The 17,631-nt window shown below is 52.7% G+C and overlaps 1 protein-coding gene across 11 annotated transcripts; it reads right to left on the reverse strand.

The window, feature by feature from the left end:
• Positions 1-68: 68 nt before the first annotated feature.
• RTKN (rhotekin) lies at positions 69-16,123 on the reverse strand. 11 transcript variants are annotated; one of them, XM_043603751.1, is made up of 13 exons: positions 14,662-14,917; positions 12,902-13,076; positions 6,457-6,656; positions 4,672-4,733; positions 4,521-4,574; positions 4,308-4,425; positions 3,878-4,087; positions 3,033-3,127; positions 2,820-2,926; positions 2,458-2,586; positions 1,616-1,784; positions 1,348-1,452; positions 69-763 (listed from the first exon to the last, which is right to left on the reverse strand). In XM_043603751.1, the coding sequence occupies exons 2-13, from the start codon at positions 12,971-12,973 to the stop codon at positions 429-431; spliced, it is 1,656 nt and encodes a 551-aa protein (XP_043459686.1). In that variant the 5' UTR covers positions 12,974-13,076; positions 14,662-14,917; the 3' UTR covers positions 69-428. The 11 variants fall into 11 exon arrangements, with proteins under 11 accessions (XP_043459686.1, XP_043459689.1, XP_043459684.1 ...); XM_043603754.1 differs by lacking the exon at positions 14,662-14,917 and adding an exon at positions 13,674-14,650 and having other exon boundaries at positions 69-497; positions 12,902-13,319; XM_043603749.1 differs by lacking the exon at positions 14,662-14,917 and adding an exon at positions 13,674-13,911 and having other exon boundaries at positions 12,902-13,319.
• Between the last annotated feature and the right edge of the window lie 1,508 nt (positions 16,124-17,631).

Raw genomic sequence — 17,631 nt, forward strand, 5'->3', positions numbered from 1 at the left:
GATGAGGGGATGGGGCAGGTCCAGACCAAGCAGCAAGGCAACCTGTCCTCAAGAACCAGGGGAAGGCCGCCGTTAAATAACTTTAATGGTTGATGTGAGAGTCACAAGGGAGGTGCACTCCCTCCCAAGGCTCTTCAGTGCCATCCTCAAAGCTGGTTAGTGCAGGGAGGTAGGGCAGGGTTGGTTCCAGTTTTCTCCCAGGAAGGGTTTCGGGGGTACCAGCCAGTCCCAGGAACGAGCCCCTCAACACCTTGGCAACCACAGCTTAAGAGGGGCTTCTGCTCCTCCTCCCCAGCCTACCCCAAGTCCAGCAGAGGAAGGTGAGGCCAAGCTGGCCAACCTTGTACTGACAGCGCCGCATCCAGAGCCTGACTGCACATGGGTCTTCTCTTCCTCTGGCCAGATCCTGTTGCCAGCACCTTTCTCTCTCACACTGGTGACTGGAGCCAAGTGCGGGACGGGCCTTTGCTGAAGAGGCCTCTGGACCGTGGGGATGGCTGCTGGGGGAGAGGGGCGACCGAGCGGGAAGCCCCAGGGGAGTGGTCTGGGGGGACAGCATCCAGGGAGAATGTTCGGGGTCGCCCCCAGGGCATGGGGTGGGTCCGAGCTGGGGCTGGGGCCACTGAGGCAGGTGAGCAGGGGGTAGGCAGGGCAGGCTGTTCTGTAAACATTGCTAGCCAGGGTGGGGGTGTCTCCAGCCTTGTGCCCTCCCGCTGGGCCAGGATGTCTGTCACCGCTGCGATGTCATCCAGCGGCTCAATAGCTGTGGCACCAGGAAGGGGTTGAGGGGAGGGGGCTAGTCAGAGCTTAGGCCCCAGGCCTACCCAGCCCTGACCATCACCTGTCACTGTAATAGGAGGAAAGCAAAGCCCGGATCTCAGCCGAGACTGTGTTATCCTGCAGGAGAAGCCCCTCACCTGGGCCCCCTGGAGCCACTGGCTCTGATACAACTATGGGATATGGGGAGCAGGGGGGATGGAGATGAGGGGGTGGGCAGAAGTGGGTGAAAAAATCAAGGAAAGAGGAGGAAAATGAAAGCAGTGCCAGGCAAGTGGAGGGTCAGAGGAGGAGACAGGAATCCACATGCAGAAAGGGAAACAGAGAAGAAGAAATTAGGACAGGAGTCCATGAAATGAATCTGGCTCTTTGGGGGTTTGTTTGGAACTTTGGTGGAGGTGGCTCTAAGAAGAGCTGGAGAAGAGAAACAAATACAAGAAGACCGAGTGGGCCTTGGGTCCCCAGAGCTCTGCCTCAGTCTAGTGCTTTCTCTCTGTTGCCATTATCTAGGCTCCCTTGAAGCCCCCAACCCCACTTCCCATCAGGTTCCCTGAGTGCACTTTCACTCACCCATCTCATGGTACAAGGACCCCTGCTTGGCCAGTACTTGGGGTGGTTTCCGGGGAGCAGGGGTTTCAATTTTCATGATTTCATCACAGCACTGCTTCCATTGGCCTGGAAGGAGGGCAGTGACTGGGGTGGGAGGAGGAAGACTGAGAGGGCCAGGCCATCCTCTCCCCTGCCACGTTCCCTTCCACACTTTTTGGAAATAGAGGCCTTGGGTAAAAACATCAAACCTTAATCCCTCCCAAGGTTCAAACCAGCCTCCTCCTCTTACTCATGTCAAAGAAAAGCTGCCACAGAGCCTCCATCCAGCTGTGCAGGGCTCCTCGACCCTCTGTCTGAAGGGTGTGTGTCACCTCGTCCTCTCCATACCGGTTACTGATGCTCAGGGTGAAGGGCCGGCCCGCAGCGTGGTCCAGCTCCCCTGCCCGGACTCGAGTCTCCTGCAGGAGAAGGAAGGGGTCTGCTGCCACCTTCACGTTGGTCACAGAAGTCAGCAGTGACATCAGGCAGGTTTGGTCATCCCTGCCTTAGAAGGAGGAGCTTGTTGGGTCTCTCCTCAAGCCCTCTTATTTGCCTCCTACTGAGCAGAGCAGGAGGGAATGGCAGGAAAGGACTGGAGATGAGACAGATCGTCCTCGGTCAGGAACGTGGAGCAGATGGAGACAGGGAAGGAGGGATTGAGTGAGGCAAGGAAGGCACAGAGGCACGCAGGAATGCTGAGGCCTAATGTCCCTCAGTACTTTCATAAAAGTTGGCAGGAAAGCCAACAAAAGGGCTCGGAAACCAAGAGAAGTCATTGGACTTGGGTTTGGGAGAGAAATCCAGGAAAGGGTGAAGTAGGGGCAGATTGGAATCTGAGGGAAAAAGGCAGAAAGAGGATGAAAATCCTAAACTGGCCATGGGACCCTCTGAGACTTGGCAGGGGCTGAAGCTGGTGAGTAGAAGAGTTTTCCAGTGATGCTGGTGAGGAAGAACATTCCTGGCCCTGAAGCCAGGTATGGTGCTGTTAGGAGCACCAGGCGAATTTCCATCTCTCTGCACCCACCCTCCTGGGACCTGAAGGAGACACTCCTGGGCCCTGGCACCTGGTAGCTTCACCAAGGGACCCATCACCTTGTTGATGGCGATAGTAAACAATGGTTCTTCCCCAGTGTCTGCGTCTTCAGGTTGCCGGTAACAGAAGAGGTTTGTGCCTTTCAGGACTCCATGCACTCGTGCCCAGTCCTGCAGCTCCCCAGCTTGCTGCGTAAATGACTCAGGTTACCTGGGGGAATCACACCGCCAACACCCTTCTTCCCTTTCCCCCAGTGAGAATCTGCTCCTCTCTGCCCATGCTCTTGTCTGATCCAACTCTCTTCTTGCCCTAACCCTCCTTCCTCTACCCAGTTCTTGATTTTTCAGTGGTCCTTCGGTGCCTAGGTGATCCAGCTTTCCTTCTCCAGGTTCCCTTCTATATGTCAGGGCCCCCTCCTCACCTGCACCCTGAGGGTACCACTTGCGGTAGGCTGAGTCATGCAAAGAGGCTGAGCCACCAGGCGGCAACACACGCTACCATAAAGGGGAAGCCAGGCAGGATTCTCCTCTGGGGGACAGGAAGTGCAGGGTAAGGATAGGGAATGAAAATGGACCATTCAACAGCCCCTCTTCTCACTGTCCAGCATCCCCCCCACCCCACAGCACATACTCACCATGGCTGGTGAGGGTGAGGTCGTGTGTGCGGAACCCATCTTGCACTGCTGCCAGGGTGAGCGTGGTGTGAGCCAGGAGGTGGTAACGAGGACCCCTGCAGGACAGACAGAAAAGTGGGCTTCAGCCCCATGATCGGCGTATTAAATAGCAGGAGATCTGAGGGCTAAGCAGATCTGCCCCGTCGTTCAGGCGGCCCCACAGAAAACTAGCTTGCCTCCTCCACGGGGCTTAGAACATTTACTGAGCTCCTGCTGAGTGCTGGGTCCTGTGGTTTAATTATGTTATTCCACTGTATTCCCACAACAGCCTTGGAAGGTTGGTGGCATTGTTCTGTTAATAGATGAGACAGCTTGAGGCTTAGAGAAGTTAAGAAATTTGCCCCAAATTTATAGCTGGTAGGTGGTGGAGTTGGAATTTGAACTCAAGTGTGTCTCCAAAGTCAGCATTCTGTTCACTGCCCTAGAGCTTTCAAACTGCTTCTCAGAGGCCCCGTGTTTCTGTTGGGTGCCTCTAGGCATCAGCAGGCAACCCCTCAGGACCCAGGCTACTTTGCTCCAACCAGAGCACTCTGTTCTATCCATATAAGATGCATTTGCTGCTGCAAAAACTTGAAGACCCCAGAGCTTAGCTCTCCCTGCATTCTTACTGGTCTTCTCAGTTGACATGGGCCTGCTCCGGGGTGTAGGCCAGAGTGCCTCCCAGCTGTGTGGCCGCTGCTACTTCATGTAGGTCTCCATGCTGTGGCAGCAGCACAAAATAGTTTCTGCATGCTCAACACAGCCCTGAGGTCACCCGTGGCCAGGACAGAGGCAACTGAGGGCAGTGGAAGAATGTAGAGCCTTACCCCACAGCTGGGGTCGGAAGCAAAATGGGACTGCTCCCCGAACCCCCAGCACTCTCCAGCGATGCCCGGACACGCCTCCCTGAGGAGCGGCCTAGGGAGCTGCTGAGTTTGGTGGCAAGCCTCTTGGGGGCTCCAGCCAGGGCCCCCTCCTCTTCCACGCAGGCCCCATACAGCTCCAGTCGCAGTTCAAAGTCTGGCCCTGCCTCAGTGCTATAGGAGTATGGGAGGAAGAGACGAGGATGCTCCTGGGGAAGTCCAGGGAGGCATGAGGGGGCGGGCAGGGGTGAAGGACAGATGTGGTGCAAGTACAGGACAACTCCCCAGGTGAGGCCCATCTCCCTTCCTCCCTTTCCTCTCCCCCTGCAGCTATGGCATCCAGGGATTGGAGCAGAGTGGAGAAAGGAGGGCGTCACAGGGACCAGGTGCTCACAAGAGCACGTTGCTCTGAAAGGAGATGTCTGTGAGGGTCCTGTCCACCAGGATCATCTCTGTGTCCTGAATGTGTTCCCCTAGCTGCAGCAGCAGGAACACAGCCCAGCGGTGCAGGTCTGGGGACAGAGGCCAAAACTGGTAAAGATGTGCCCACAAGAACACCCAACCTCAGGTCACTCCCTCCATTTGTCCCAGCATGTGTGCAACTCACCACCTTTGTTCTTGAAATATTCTGTGTCCTTCCACATGAGTGGAATCCGGAGGTCTGAGGGGCAGAGGGGCAGGAAGAGATGTTGAGACAGGGCAGGAGATCTTGTGGTTGGGCAAAGAGTGCCAGTGACTAGGGGAGTTGTGCTTCTTACCAGAGATGCAGACCCGGCCACGGCAGGGGGAGCGCTCAGCAGGCGGCCCGCTGTCAGAAGGCCTGTGGGCAAATCACAACATCGCCACCTGCCTCTAGACACTATGCCCACCCCCCACCCCCCGGTTCTGGTTCCCAAGGGTTCTTTGTTGCCTCCAGCCCAGGGCCCAACCCCAGGTCCCCCACCAGCCTGACCTAGCAGGACTGAGGGACTGTAAGAGCTGTCAATTGAACCCAGGGAGTCACTGGGCTTGGGGACACTGGAGGAATATCAGCTCACATGCAGTATAAGCTCCAGGCTCCTCCCCCTCCAAGCATCCTCTCTGACCACCTCCCCAGACCCCTGCCAGGGATGAGTGGGGCTTGAGGGAACAGGTGCCCGCAGAGACTCCTTTTCAAGAGTTCTTCTCCATTAAACCCAACTTGGAGGAGTTTGCAGGCTTTCCTTTTAACAATGGGGGAGGCTGTTCTTCTCTACCATCTCATTCATCACTTCTTTGATATAGGAGGATACTGGGTGGGTTGGAAAATCAAGAACTCAAGTAAAGAATATCTGTGTTCCATTTGCCATAAACCTCTCTTCCCTCCCCCTCAGCTTTGATTTCTCCTTTACCATCTCCAGGTAGGCTGGGCCTTCCCAGTACCCCACTGCAGGGCCCCAGACACCTGGCCTTACTCCCCTCCCCACCCGTCAGCAGGACTCACCAAGCATGTGTCTCTCCTAAAGTGACAGTGAGTTTATCCATACAAATTCATAGCTCCACTAATTATCAACTTAGTAAGGCCTTAAGCTAAATGATGTGGCACTGATGACAGTGTGTTTAGCTGTCAGCAATTCGGGATGTACTTCAAATCACACTGCCTAGGTTTTATGGCCAGGGCAGAGCCTGTTGACGGCTGCCTTTCAGAAGATAGCAAGCTCACATTGGAAACTGCCTCCCACCTCCCAGCCTGCTTGCCCTTTAGCTTTATGGGGAAGCCAGAGCTGGTTATCTGCCTTCCCCCAGGGGCTTCACGGGTGGAGGGCTCCTGGCAACCGCTCCTGTGTCAGCCTTCATGGCCAAACTGGGATGGGCACCCTGCCAGTGGGCGGCTGGAGCCTTCTCCCTACTCAGCAGTGGGGACAAACAGGCTTATTTTGCCAGAGCCAGTTTTCCAAATGACCAGGCTACCAAAAGTGTCCTCATTTGCCAGGTATTTTCTCCAAACACTTTAGTTGTACCAGAGCATCACCTCAACCAATTCACTGTGGATTTGTCAGATGAGCAACATCTAATGTCATGAAGCTGGTGTTTCACATCCAGAAGCTGACCCTTTTTAGAATACACAATCTAATTTAGGGGAGCAGACAGGCTTTCCCTTAAATGTTTTTTTATTATTTCCTTTCTCGAGCACTGCCTGTGATGGTGAACCTTAGGTACACTATTGTCAGTTTGTGGTAAATTGGCCATCTGGTGAACCCACTTTGAGAAAATTATCTTTCCAGAAGCCAGCCAGCCAGCCAGCCAGCTTCATCGGATCACAGGCAGGGCTTAGCAAATTAGCCCTTTTACATTATAACCCCTCAGACTGACAGCCTTTCACCAGATACACTGGCTTTCCTGAGTCTAGCCCTAGCTACTCCTTAGTGCACCTTGGGCAGCACACTGTGGTGATAAAACACCAAGGCATCTCCCAGGCCTCTGACAAGGCTTCAAGGTGAAGTCATCTTCAGGGTGATCCACACTCCGTACATACACACAGTACACGACTACCCCCCATACGGCCTTGCCTCCCCCTTGCTCACCTCCGGCCTGTCTTGCCCAGCACCTGCGCCTCCTTACGCCGCTGCAGCTCACCCATGTAGCTGAGGATGCGACTGTTGCACACCAACAGGCTCTTGGTGGCCTCCAAAGCTTGCTCTCGCTGGGAGCAGGCCGCCAGCAGCTTGCAGGCCCCTTCCCTCATCCGGATCTCATGGTCTAGCTTTCTCTGCAACTCTGTGTCCTAGCCAGAGTTGGGGGAAAGGATGAGAAGGAAATGTCAGTCGGGGACAGGCTGAAGCACCCTCCAGTCCCCAAGTGGGCTGTGGCCCAGGAGAAACAGATAAGAAACTTATGTTTTAGGCAACTCAACCTCAGCTACCCAAGAATAACCAGAAAAGCTTTGTAAAAATACAGATGCACTCATGCATTTGATGGTAGGAGCATAAATTCCTTCAGCCTCTGTTGAGCACAATTTGGAAAAAATCTATGAAAACTAGAAATTCATGTATCCTCTGATCAAACTATTCAATATCTAGGAGTTTATCCTACAAATACAATTATACCTATTGGCAAAGCCATATTCATTGCAACATTTAAAAATTTTTTTAAATGTTTTTATTTAGAGAGAGAGAGAGCATGAGCAGGACAGGGGCAGAGAGAAAGGGAGACACAGAATCCGAAGCAGACTCCAGGCTCTGAGCCGTCAGCTCAGAGTCCGATGCGGGGCTCGAACTCACAAACCATGAGATCATGACCTGAGCTGAAGTTGGGCGCTTAACTGACTAAGCCACCCAGGCGCCACTCATTATAACATTGTTTTAAAGCACCAAGTTTAAAAGTCCTTCACTCAGGCATTGGTTAAATAAATCACAACATTTCTACATCATGGAATATGAAAGGCTGCAGACATTAAAGAGTGAGGTAAACATTTGTGCGTAGATATTAAAAATCTTCAAAATATATTAAGTGAGAAAAGAAAACAGTATTACACAATTCTACCATTAGTGTACTATATATATATATATATATATACATCTATATATACATATATAGATGTATATATACATATATATACATATATATGCATATATGTATACATATACATATATATACTATATACATATATATATATATATATATAGTACACTAATGGTAGAATTGTGTAATACTGTTTTCTATTGTGTATATATATATATATATATATATATATGGTTGTGGGCCTGGGTGCCAGGAATGGAAAACAGATTTATGCCACCTTTAAAAATATATACAGCCTTCTTTACTACTGTACTTTCGGAAATTGTTACCTTTTTAAAAATTTTTAATCTCATTTAAAAACAAACAAAAAACACATTACCACGCTCTGCCTCAGATGTGCAGAACAAGAATCTCTAAGAGTGGAGTGTGTGAGTTTTTTTGAAAATTCCTCGAGTGATTCTGAGGTGTAGCCAGGGCTGAGAACCACCAACTAAAGAAAATGGACAAGATGGTAAAGACCATCCTGGATTACCCCAAAGACTCTAGTGATGAGTTGGGGGAGGGGGGCATCTAGTTAGTAAGGGATCGGTGGAGAAGGAACATACCATGTATAGAGTTCACCCATGCTGCACAGAACCCTGTATGCACTCCAAATTAGGGGACCTGCCTAAGGAGATCTGAACTTGGGAGGTTAAGGACAGAGGCAAGGATTGGGGATGGGAAGGCAAGCAAGGCAGGAGGTCAGGAGTGAGGGGCTAAACAGGCTGTGCATAAGGATGGGGGTGGGTAGGCAATGAGAGAGGCACCAGGATTCTCAGGAACATTCACTCAGAAAGAGCCTTGGAGGTCTTGGCAGAGAGCAGACGGTGAGAGCACCAGTCTGACATGAGACAAACCTGGGTCTGTGACATTCCTGCCAGTCTTGATAAGCTGAGAAAAAACTTATTTAAAATACACTAGACAGTTTACTCAAACTCCCTAAGACTTGGTTTCTCCATCTGTAAAATGAGAATGGAAATAGTCCCCACATCCCAGACTTGTGAAAATTCAGTAAGCCAGGAATGTAAAGCACTTAGCACAATGCCCAGCACATAGTATACATGAATGGTGAGGATGCTTTTTTAAATTCTGCTATTTTGACAGCAGTAGCATTCATCCAACAAACCTGGAGCATCCCTGTGCTTTCCAAGGCCCACATTTAAAATCCAGCTGGGAGGTGACAGATGCAGACATTAATGGCTGCACCATAAGTGCCATGTCATGGTATAAACACACTCACAGGACAGAGACCATGTCTGCTTCTGGTTGAAGTGACCAGAAGTGACCTCCTTCAGAAAGGAGGTAGAAAACTAACCCCATTACAGTATAAGATTAGTTTAAGAGGAAGCCAAGTGGAGACACCAGGCTGGAAGAGGGGGGTGAATGTGATCACCCAAAACCTGTCTTCTCCCTCACACCAATTATCACACTGGGCACTTTCTTCTGTCCCCGGTGGCTCCAGCCTTCACATCTCCAAGACCTGAACACCCTAAATTCCTGTTTTCAAAAGCCTTGTCCAGCCTCCCTGCAAACATTCTTCCTTCACTATTTATTTCCTGGGCCACCAATGAGCTAGGCCTGATTCTCATGACCCCTCTCCCAGCATTGTTTCTCTTCCTGACACTTCAGAAATAGGCCAACCAGCTCACAATGCCCCCTCCACCAGGAAGCCCTCCCAGACTACACAGCTCCTGCCCCACCCCCACCCCTCAGCCCCTCTATGTCTGTCTGCACCAGGGTCCCACCTCTGCTAAGCTTTCTTGCTTGCCAACCCCCATCCCATTCTGTATCCAGCTTCTGTCACAAACACCACAAACGGATGAGAGAAGGGAGGGCACAGAGAGGCGTCCTCAAGCCCCCTCCTGGCTAGTCTCTTTGTCCGGGCCCCAGCACTCACGGATCCTTCCCTAGCCCTGTCCATTGCGCTTGTGGCACCAACGCAGGCAACGCGCTGGTTCCGGGGACTCGCAAGCACGCTCCCGCCCGTGGCGCTTGGGGCGACGGTGACATCAGCTCCCAACTGCCGCGAGAGCAGTCGAGGGGCTCCTGGGCGCAGGCGGTCCCTCCCAGCTCCCGGCAGGGTTAGGCTCCGGGCTCTAGCTGCGCAGCCAGGAGACCCAGTCGTGCGCAAGGCTGCCTCCCAGAGCTCCCACGTCGCATTGGAAAGGGCTTTTTGGCCTTGGTGCCGCTAGAGCTGCAGGAGGCCAGAGGCCCCTCCTGCTTTGCGGTTGCCCTCCAAGGTGACCCCTTGCCCAAAAGCATGGGGGAGGAAGATAGTGTGTAAATTGGAATAACTGGGGCCATAGAAAAGTTTCTGGGCTCAGCCTAAATGAATGAGCCTGCTATCATCCCCCCCTACCCTGGCCCCAAACCCGCTCTCCCACAGCTCCAGGGAGGAGAGGACTCTAGAAATCCTGCTTCCTCCCTTTGGGCAGAGCATCTCAGGAATCCTGGCACTGTTTCTAGATCCCTGTGTTTAGCCCCCATCTCCCCACCCCAAGGATAGCTTCTTGTCTCCCCCTCCCCACCCACACACCCCTTTCTCCCCAAGCAGGCATTTTCTCCAGACTCTCCTGGGAAAGAGCCCAGAATTGGATGTCAGCTGGACCTGGGTCAAGGCCCAAGGGGCTGAAGGAGGATGAGTCATGGGCAGAAGCCCAGCACACATTAAGCTCTCCGTGGACATCTTCCTGTCCCTCCCTCCCATTCTCTTCTGTCCCTGACTTACTGCTCTGCTTCTCATCACCTCTGTTCCCTTCAGAATCTCCACTGGGGCTAAATCCAAATCCTGGCTTGGGAATTTGACTAGCTGTGAGAACTTAGCCTCTGGAAACTATAAACTGGGGAGTGTTCTATCTCCTTCATAGTATTGTTTGAGAATTAAGTGGGAAAGTCTAATTGTTTCCTTGGCCCAGCACATATTTAAAAACAGCCTTTCTCTCACTCCCACCTCCCCTTTACTTGCAGCTTAGGTTGCTTCCTCCAGAAAGTCTTCTTGGATTTATTCTTCCATGAGTACCTCTCTTAGCAATCTCTGAAATATCAGTGGATCTCTCTCTTGAGTTGGGGGTAGGGGCTGGGGGGAGGAGACTGCTGAGTTTGGTGGAGAAAGAACACAGCACTCTCAGCCTGTAGCTGAAGGAGAGATGACCAAAGTGAAATCTAAGCCCCCTCCTCTGCCCCAGAACTTGAACAGACTTACCATGAAGAAAAATTACATGGGGGAAGGGAGCACAAGACAGTGGAGAGGGTGCAGAATTTAAACATTTAAATACCTAGACCAGCTCTGTTCAACAGTATCTCCTGTAATGATGGACATGTTTAGCAGCCATCTTGAAATGTGGCTACAGCAACCAAGGAAATAAATTGTTTATTTCATTTTAATTAACTAAATTATACATTTAAATAGCCACATGTAACTAGTAACATGGACAGTGCAAAGGACTAGGTTTTATCCCATGTGCCAACACAGGACAATAGGTGGTATCAGAGTCCCAATGGGCTCACTGAGCATCTTTTTTTTTTAATGTTTATTTATTTCTGAGAGAGAGAGAGAGAGAGAGAGAGAGAGAGAGAGAGAGAGAGAGAGAATGTGAGTGGAGGAGGGGCAGAGAGAGAGGGAGACACAGAATCTGAAGCAGGCTCCAGGCTCTGAGCTGTCAGCACAGAGCCTGATGCAGGGCTCAAACTCATGACCTGTGAGATCATGACCTGAGCCGAAGTCAGCCACCCAACTGACTGAGCCACCCAGGTACCCTGAGCATCTTTCTGCATATTAGAAATAGGTGACCCTCTCCAGGCAAACAAGTTAGATAAAGGTGTCCCCTCTAAAGGTTTGTAGCCCCAAAGCAGGCCAGGACTCCTGCCTCTGCCTGGCACCCTTGTGAAGGAAACAACCTGCACAATTTGTGCCAAGGATGTGCTCTCTTTACAATCCCACCTCCAATCTTCCCCCACAGCAATCTCCTGCCTTGTCCAGGAGGTCACCTCTGTGGTTTCCTTCTCCTTCCCCATCTCAGTAAATGGCCACACCACTCAGCTGCTTAGCCACACACCTGGAACGCTCTTTGCTGTGAGGCAAATCCATCAGTGTCCAGTCCTCATGTCCAATCCATCAACCAGCCCTGTCAGATCTACCAAAGTCATTTGAAATCCAGCCCCTACTCTGTCTCCACCACCAGCACTTTCTTCCACACCACCACGTTCACTCCCCTAAGGCTGTAACAACTTGCTGTCCAGTGGTCTTCTGCTGCCACTCTTGCCAACTCTTTCTCTCACCCCCAACCCCTGCCTAGCCTATTGTCCACAGAAGTCATTATTTTAAAACATTAGACAAGTACTGTTCCTGGTTAAAAACCTTGCATGGGTAGGGGTGCCTGGGTGGCTCAGTCAGTTAAGCGCTGAGTCTGGCTCAGGTCATGATCTTGTGATTCAGGAGTTCAAGCCCCGCATCAGGCTCTGCGCTGACAGCTCAGAGCCTGGAGCCTGCTGCGGATTCTGTGTCTCCCTCTCTCTCTGACCCTCCCCCACTTATGCTCTGTCTCTCTCTCTCTCTCTTAAAATAAATAAACATTAAAAATTAAACAAACCAACAAAACCTTGCATGGGCCAACAGCATACCTAGAGTAAAATCTACATGCCTTGTTAGGGCCTTCAAGGCCCTGCATAATCTGGACCCTGTCCATGACCTCAGCCCCAGGTATAGCCACACTGGAACTGGAACACATCCTCATCTGAGAGCTTTGCCCCTGCTATGCCCTGTCAGGAAAGCCCTTTGTCCAGTCTTCACATACCTTCATATCCTTCAGGTCTCAGTTCATGATCTCATTGCAAAGACTTTCTCTGACTTCCACACTGAATGCTGCCTTCCCTACCTGATGTGTGTTACATCCCGTTTTCGCCATCATTTCACTGTGTGAGATGATTTACGTGTTTGCATGTTTATATGTTCCCCCAGGTGAATGGGCCTTTCCTGTCTGGTTCACTGAGGTATCCCATGGTCTAGAAAGGAGCCTGACATATAGAGGTATTCAATAAAGGTGTTTAAGAATAAATAAAGGAACAAACAGCTCCCTGCCATCTCCAGGGCCAACAGAATTCTTACATCCTGATGCAGAGCCCCCCTCCCCTTCTCTAGCAAGGCCACAGCCTTCCTACAAACCTCTCTTACATCAAAGTCCTCTCTTCTTTCCACACTTAAATGACCCCCTCCAAAACTCACATCCACACCCACTCACAGAGTTTTCAGAAACAGGTGTAAAGACCCTTCTGCCAACATAATGCTCTGCTCAACAGAACTGAGTGTAGGTCCACACACAGCATCTAACACAAGGCATACAGAACCACCTGGCCCTCTCCCCACTTTGAGCAGGTCCCACCCTCCCTCCTCAGCCCCAGCAGGGCTGTGCGGGGGCAAACTGAGGCTGGGGTGCATGCACAGGAGGTGTACTCCGGGGGTGGGGGCGTTACCTCCAGGCTGAGCGCCATCTGTCGAATGTAGAGCATATTCAGGTCCTCCAGGATGTGCAATCTGTCCTGCATCTTTGTGCCCCCACTGCCCCTTCCCTTGTGGACCCCTCCAGAGGGGGGGTGCTGGACAGGCACCACGCTGCTCCACAATTCCTCCTCCCGCTGCTTCCCTGGTCTTGAAAGAAGTGGGCAGAGGGCAGAGGCTGCCCTCGTCCCTCTGCACTCCTGATACACCCCTCTGGCAGCTGTGACAAACTTCCCTTGCCTACCACTGTTCCAGAGTCCTGGTGGGAGCCAGGCATGGGAAGAAAGGAAAGCGAGGTGAGAGTGAGGAAGGTCCCAGGAAGGGAGGCCAGCTGCAGAGGGGGCTCTGGGCACAGAGTGTCCAGTCTTGCTTTGGTGGCAGCTGTTCTCCCAGCTGTGGAAGAAAAAGGCCCTTTCATTCCGGCTCTGGCCCCTCCCCAGCCCCCGCCCACATCCCTGGCCTGGTGGACAGAGAGTCTGTGTGCCGGTAGGGCGTGAGGGGCAGGCACAGCTGGAAGGGGGCAGGGAGGGGACGCTCACGCAGGTTTTACAGAGTTGTGGGTTTGGGCAGCAGGTCAGAGCTTTCTGAGAGGGGTTCTCACTCTCAGAAAGAAGAGGGATGGAGGTGAGGACTTGACTGGTGAGCCCAGGGAGCGGGACAAAGGGGTACACTGGGCCCAACCCCCAGGGCCACCTCTTCCAACTTGGGGCCCTTATCCAGCCCGCCCCACCCTGGGCTCACAATTACCTCGCTTTTCCAGAAGAAGGGAGGAGAGGGCGGGAGAAAGGCAGGGGTGTGCCTGTCTGCTGCTGCCCCCGCTCCCCTCTGCGGGCCCCTTCCCTTCCAGACAGGAAACCAGCCCCGATTCCCAGCCAGCTGCAGCTTTGCCCCCCTCTCCCGCCCCACCACCTCCAACCCGGCCCACGGAGTCACACTCCCCTCAGCGGCCGGCGGGCCCTGCGACTCCGCCCCGGCTCCTTTGGCTCCTCTGCTCTGGCCCCTTAGGCCCAGCTTATCCCAGGGGCGGCCCCAGCCCACAGGCCCCTCCTCTTGGTCCCCAGGCCTCGCCTCTCCCTCCCCCACGCTGGTCACACGCTGGGTTGCTCGTGAGGAACCCGACAAAGCCCCTCTCCCCCAGGTCCACTGGCTTCTGAGTCAGAGAAGGCCCGGGACACCGGGACGTGGATGTGAAAGGGCCTTTGTTCTGGGCAGGCTGAGGGGAAAGGGCAGAAGCCAGGCCTGGAATCTCGGCCCGGAGGGAGAGGGGGGCGGGAAGAAGGCCCCCTCACTTAACCCTTTACAGGTCCTGCAGGGAAGGAGAGGTGACCTTGGGGACAGCCTCTTTGCTGTCGCTACTGCCCTCGGTCCTAACTCAGGCCCACAACGTTCAGCCGCTCCCAAGCCTCTATGGGGAGTTACAGGTAGGGCTCATACTAGGTAAGTAATGGGGTAGAGCCGAAATTGTGACTAGAGACTGGGCTGCAAAGTTTTGGTGTGGTAAACGCCCAAATCATTAAAAGGGACTCCCCCGCCCCACCACACACACTCCCAGCCCTTCAGGGGCACAGAGGAGCAGTTGGGGAGGGCTTCAGCGACTAAGTGGTCAGACCTGGCCTAGAAGTCGAGTTGGTGATGAAGGCTGTCCCAGATGGTTGAGACAGGTTGTGAGATAGGGCTGGCGGCCGAGGAAGAAGAGGGAGCCCAAACGAATCCGAGCTGTTTGGGGCCCGCCTACCTGCTCACCGCCCTTCGCCGCGGGATGCGCAGGATAGGCCGGGTCCAGGCACACTTTGGGAATCGAGCCTGCGGACCCTTAAACTCAAGCCAACCCGGAGTTTTTCCAGGCAGAGACAAGTCATCCCAACTGGTCAGGGAGTGTCGGGGGTGGCACGGGTTCGATTAACTTTCAGACGGTGCGCGCCTCACTTCTGAAGTCAACAACAACCGGTTAGAACCCAGACCGCGGCGTCTCCGCCCCTCGGCGTGCGCGCGGGCGGGGGCGGGGGGCCGAGGGCAGCCGGGGCTGCAGGAGCCGGGGGAAGGGGGAGGCCGGGACGCGGGTCTCACCTCGGGCGGGTCGCTGAAGAGGCTGAGTCGGAAGCGGCCGCGTTTGAACTCCATCTCCAGGGCGGAGCCCCTGGCCACGGTGACCCGGCTCCGGTGGTTTCGGGAGAACATGCTGGCGACCCCGCGCCTTTACCTGTTCTGTGAGTTCCCGGAGCCGCCAGCTGTGTCCGATCTCGTCCGCTTCTGTTCCTCGACGTCCGCCCGCCAGTCCGGCTGGGAATCTCCCGCAGCCGGGTTCCCAAACTCCGCCCCCGGAGACGACACCTGGGCTGGGCAGGGCGCGGCACCCTCCTTCTCCACCCCCGCCAAAGGCCCAGCCGGCCGAGCCAGTCCCGAGGCACCAAGCAGTCCTGGTCCGACAACCCCACAGCCAGGCACCCTACGCTGCTCAAACACTGCGGGGGCGCGTCATCCGGTCGCGCCCAGGTCTCAGGTGCCTCACCTGGGAAAGGGGCGGACCCAGGGAAGCCCCGCCCCGCCCGCCTCCTCCACCTGGCAAGCCCCACTGCCTGCGCGCAGAAAATCCCGTGGCCACCTGGGTCACTGCGTGGCACACTGCGGTTCTAGCCGGGCCCCGGGACCGTCCCCAGTTCCACACCAAGCAGCTTCTGAAGTGATCGTTTCAACTTCCTACAGTCTCAATGTCTCTTCGTCCCCCTCCCGCTTTAGGTCGTCCATTCGCTACCTGCCCATCCACCCAATCGGGGGCCATGCTTAAGCATGTTTTGGAATCCTGTTCTGTCAATTACTAACTGTGGAGCCTTGACTCAGTCTTGAACTGAGCTTCAGTTTTCTCATCTGTTCAATGGGGGTATAGTAATTATCTCCATTCCTCCGGTTGCTATGAGGATTCCATATGAGAATGGGTGTAAGATGCCCAGCATAGTGTCTGACATAAAGCAATGGCCCCAAAAGTGGAGCTATGAAGACAAAGGAGCAGGTGCAGCACTCTTGTGTCCTTGGATGGGGCACAGGTGACCTCAGCGCTCTGGACCCAGATCATAAGTGCCTTACGAGGGTGAGTTGATCATTGACCTCAATGTTGACTATTTTTCAGCTGCTTTGCTGGATGGGCAAGACAGGATTAACACTCTCAGTCTGTGCAGAAGAGGGGGCCCTCCTCACCCCACAGAGCCTAGTGAGAGAGAAAGAAATGGCAGAGTCTTAGCTTGCTGACCACACTGATTAGTCTTTTGGGGATTCTAGAACTTACTGGAGAGAACTTGATAGATTAATAAAATTAAATAAATAAGTGAATAAATCTTGAGAGTAAATCTCCATAGCAGATGGGCTGGAGTCGGAGAAATAGTAGCCTTTAACTTTAGAGAGGACAGAATTGCTCTGCTATGGCAAATTACTCAAATGTTCTTCTAGAAAACCTGACTTAAGATTACTTCAGCAAAAGGGCAAATTTCTTGTCTTAAGGAACTAAAATATCCAGAGGCCAGGCTTTAGATGTGGCTTGACTCAGGCATTCAGTGTCCCAAGGATCCTTCCTCTTCCCGTCATCTACCTCTACTTTGCTCCACATTGGCTTCACCCTCCACAGCATGAGATTGTTTCCAAAAATTCTGGGTCTATAACTTTTCAGGCTTAAACTCAGGGAAAAAGACAGCATCTGTTTCCTGAACATCCTACCCATGTCTTGGATTCACTATGGGCCATCTGGGATCATTTGTCCAACCTCTGTAGCCAGAGGGGTCGACTGACCTGAACCAATCGCTGTGGCTAAGGGAGGATTCTACATGCCAGTCGACCAGGCCTGGGTCACTTGCCCACTCCCAGAGACCAATTGGAACCTATTGACCGAGGAGAGGAGGGAAGGAGAGGTGATTTCCCAAAGACTGTTTCAGTACTACCACCAGAAGGTGAGGGAATGGATGCTGGAGAGGAAAACAGCAAACAGCCTTGATATACAGTTACATGGAGAAGGGAATTCTTCTGGTCAGTAGGAAAGTCCGATCAGAAGATTTTATAAAATCCATGGCCTCTGAGATAAACCTCAAAGGGTGGGTGAGGAGAGGGAAGGGGAAAGGCTTTGGGTTTTTTGTTTTGTTTTTTTAGTGTTGTTGTTTCATTTTTGTTTTTTTAGTAAACTCTACCCCCAATGTGGGGCTCAAACTCACGACCTCATGATTAAGAGTCACCATCATATGCTCTACTGACTGAACCAGCCAGGCACCCCAGAATTGTTTCTTATTTCTTCAAATATCTATTGTCATTCTTTTTTTTTTTAATTTTTAAATGTTTATTTATTTTTGAGAAACAGGGGAAGAGTGCTGGCAGGGGAGGCACAGAGAGAGAAGGAGACAGAGGATCGGAAGCAGGCTCTGCGCTAACAGCAGTGAGCCCAATGCGGGGCTTGAACTCATGAACAATGAGATCATAACCTGAGCTGAAGTCAGATGCTTAATAGACTGAGCCACCCAGGCGCCCCTCTATTGTCATTCTCCTTAACTGTAAATTCCCCAGGGAGGAACAATCTGTCTTGTCAACTGCTTTATGCCCTGTGCCTGGCACAAAGGAAGTACTCAATCAACCATCATTGAAGTAAATGAATACAGGAAATGCCTCAAGTCAACATGCAGATTTGAGAGTACCTGACTGGGATGAGCCATGCTGTTGGACTAAAAGTGTT

The sequence above is a fragment of the Prionailurus bengalensis genome, chromosome A3, assembly GCF_016509475.1.
Source record: "Prionailurus bengalensis isolate Pbe53 chromosome A3, Fcat_Pben_1.1_paternal_pri, whole genome shotgun sequence".
NCBI lineage: Eukaryota > Metazoa > Chordata > Mammalia > Carnivora > Felidae > Prionailurus > Prionailurus bengalensis.